The sequence below is a fragment of the Sinocyclocheilus grahami genome, unplaced genomic scaffold (assembly GCF_001515645.1).
Source record: "Sinocyclocheilus grahami isolate Dianchi unplaced genomic scaffold, SAMN03320097.WGS_v1.1 scaffold888.1, whole genome shotgun sequence".
In the NCBI taxonomy this organism is placed as follows: domain Eukaryota; kingdom Metazoa; phylum Chordata; class Actinopteri; order Cypriniformes; family Cyprinidae; genus Sinocyclocheilus; species Sinocyclocheilus grahami.
In genome coordinates this window covers 1056488-1057725 of record NW_015506067.1, presented here as the reverse complement: position 1 = coordinate 1057725, position 1238 = coordinate 1056488, and the positions used below count along the sequence as shown (strand labels likewise).

Genomic DNA, 1238 nt, shown 5'->3' with positions numbered 1-1238 from the left:
CTGAACCCAGAACACAAGAATAATAGTCAAATCTCTCTGGATTATGAGGAAGAGGTTGTTTGTTCCCATATCTCACACTGGTCAGATCATCAGACAGGACGAGCCATGGATTTGCCGTTTTTGGATCCAGAATCACAGAAGCTGATGAGACACAATCAACAGCTGCTTTTAAACTGACGTTCATATAATGATCAAGAGTGAACCCAACACAGATTATTATGAATTATGACACTCGTCCTATTGATCAAATATATCAGACATCTTTAAACCTATCCAGCCATGCATCATTTCCAGTGTATGTGTAAGAACACAAATCTTCTCCAGACTCACTGTTTTGGACAATATTCTGCATCTTCTTCCAGACTCTGAAGGGCAGGTTGCCCAAGTAACGTGGCACATGAATCAAAGCTCCAGAAGGCGTCTGTGGATCCGGCTGTGATGAGATCTGGACTCTGGAAGAACATTCAGGAGTCAGAACTGGCTTTTGCTTCAGAAGCAGAGAGACCAGAGACACCAGCAGATCACTCACCTTTCCATTGAGACTGGAAACTTCTGCAGAACAAACACACAATTTATCATCAAGAACCCAATCAATCAATCAATCAGTCCATGATCTGAAATCAGACCTTTAGAAAGCAGATGTCAATTTCTTCCATCATCTCCTCCGTGTCTTTGATTGTGTGTGAAAGAGCTGAGATGTGTCTGTTGATCTCCTCCAGCTTCTCCGTCATCATCTTCTTCTTCTGCTCCTCTTCCTCCCTCAGTGCAGTGATTGTAGCTTCTTCTTCATCTCTGAGAAACTGATGAAGCTTCTCAAACTGCTGTTTAATCTGACGCTCTGTGTGCTCAGCTTCAGACTGAAATCAAACCACATTCACTTCAATCATATGAATGTACAAAAATCAACACCAAAAACATCACCTTCACCACCAGTCAAATGACTGAAAACGTCTCGGGTTACTTATGTAACCATGGTTCCCTGAGAGGAACGAGACACTGCGTCCTCTAGGGATCGCTATGGGGAACGCCTCGTCGTGACCCGTGTCTGAAGCCTACATTGAAAAAACACCAACTTGTTTGGCCGGCGACAGCCATGACGTCACTACCGTCGCGGCTAGTACAAAATAGGCGCCGGTAGCGCACATCATCACTTCTTCGTCTGAAACTTGTGTCCGCAGCATGGCACAAAAAAGCTAGAGGACGCAATGTCTCGTTCCCCTCAGGGAACCATGGTTACA

The 1238-nt window shown here is 44.6% G+C and overlaps 1 protein-coding gene across 1 annotated transcript in view; it reads right to left on the bottom strand.

Annotated features, from left to right (window-relative positions):
• The window catches only part of LOC107563773 (tripartite motif-containing protein 35-like), a gene marked incomplete at its 3' end in the record, with an annotated part of 7970 nt that overhangs the window by 236 nt on the left and 6496 nt on the right, over positions 1–1238 (bottom strand). The window contains exons 3-6 of the mRNA XM_016248716.1: positions 627–857; positions 530–552; positions 331–452; positions 1–141 (exon numbers count right to left, since the gene is read on the bottom strand). The exon at positions 1–141 is cut by the window's left edge and continues 236 nt beyond it. Coding sequence (XP_016104202.1) covers positions 1–141; positions 331–452; positions 530–552; positions 627–857 — 517 coding nt within the window. The remainder of the gene's footprint in view (positions 142–330; positions 453–529; positions 553–626; positions 858–1238) is intronic.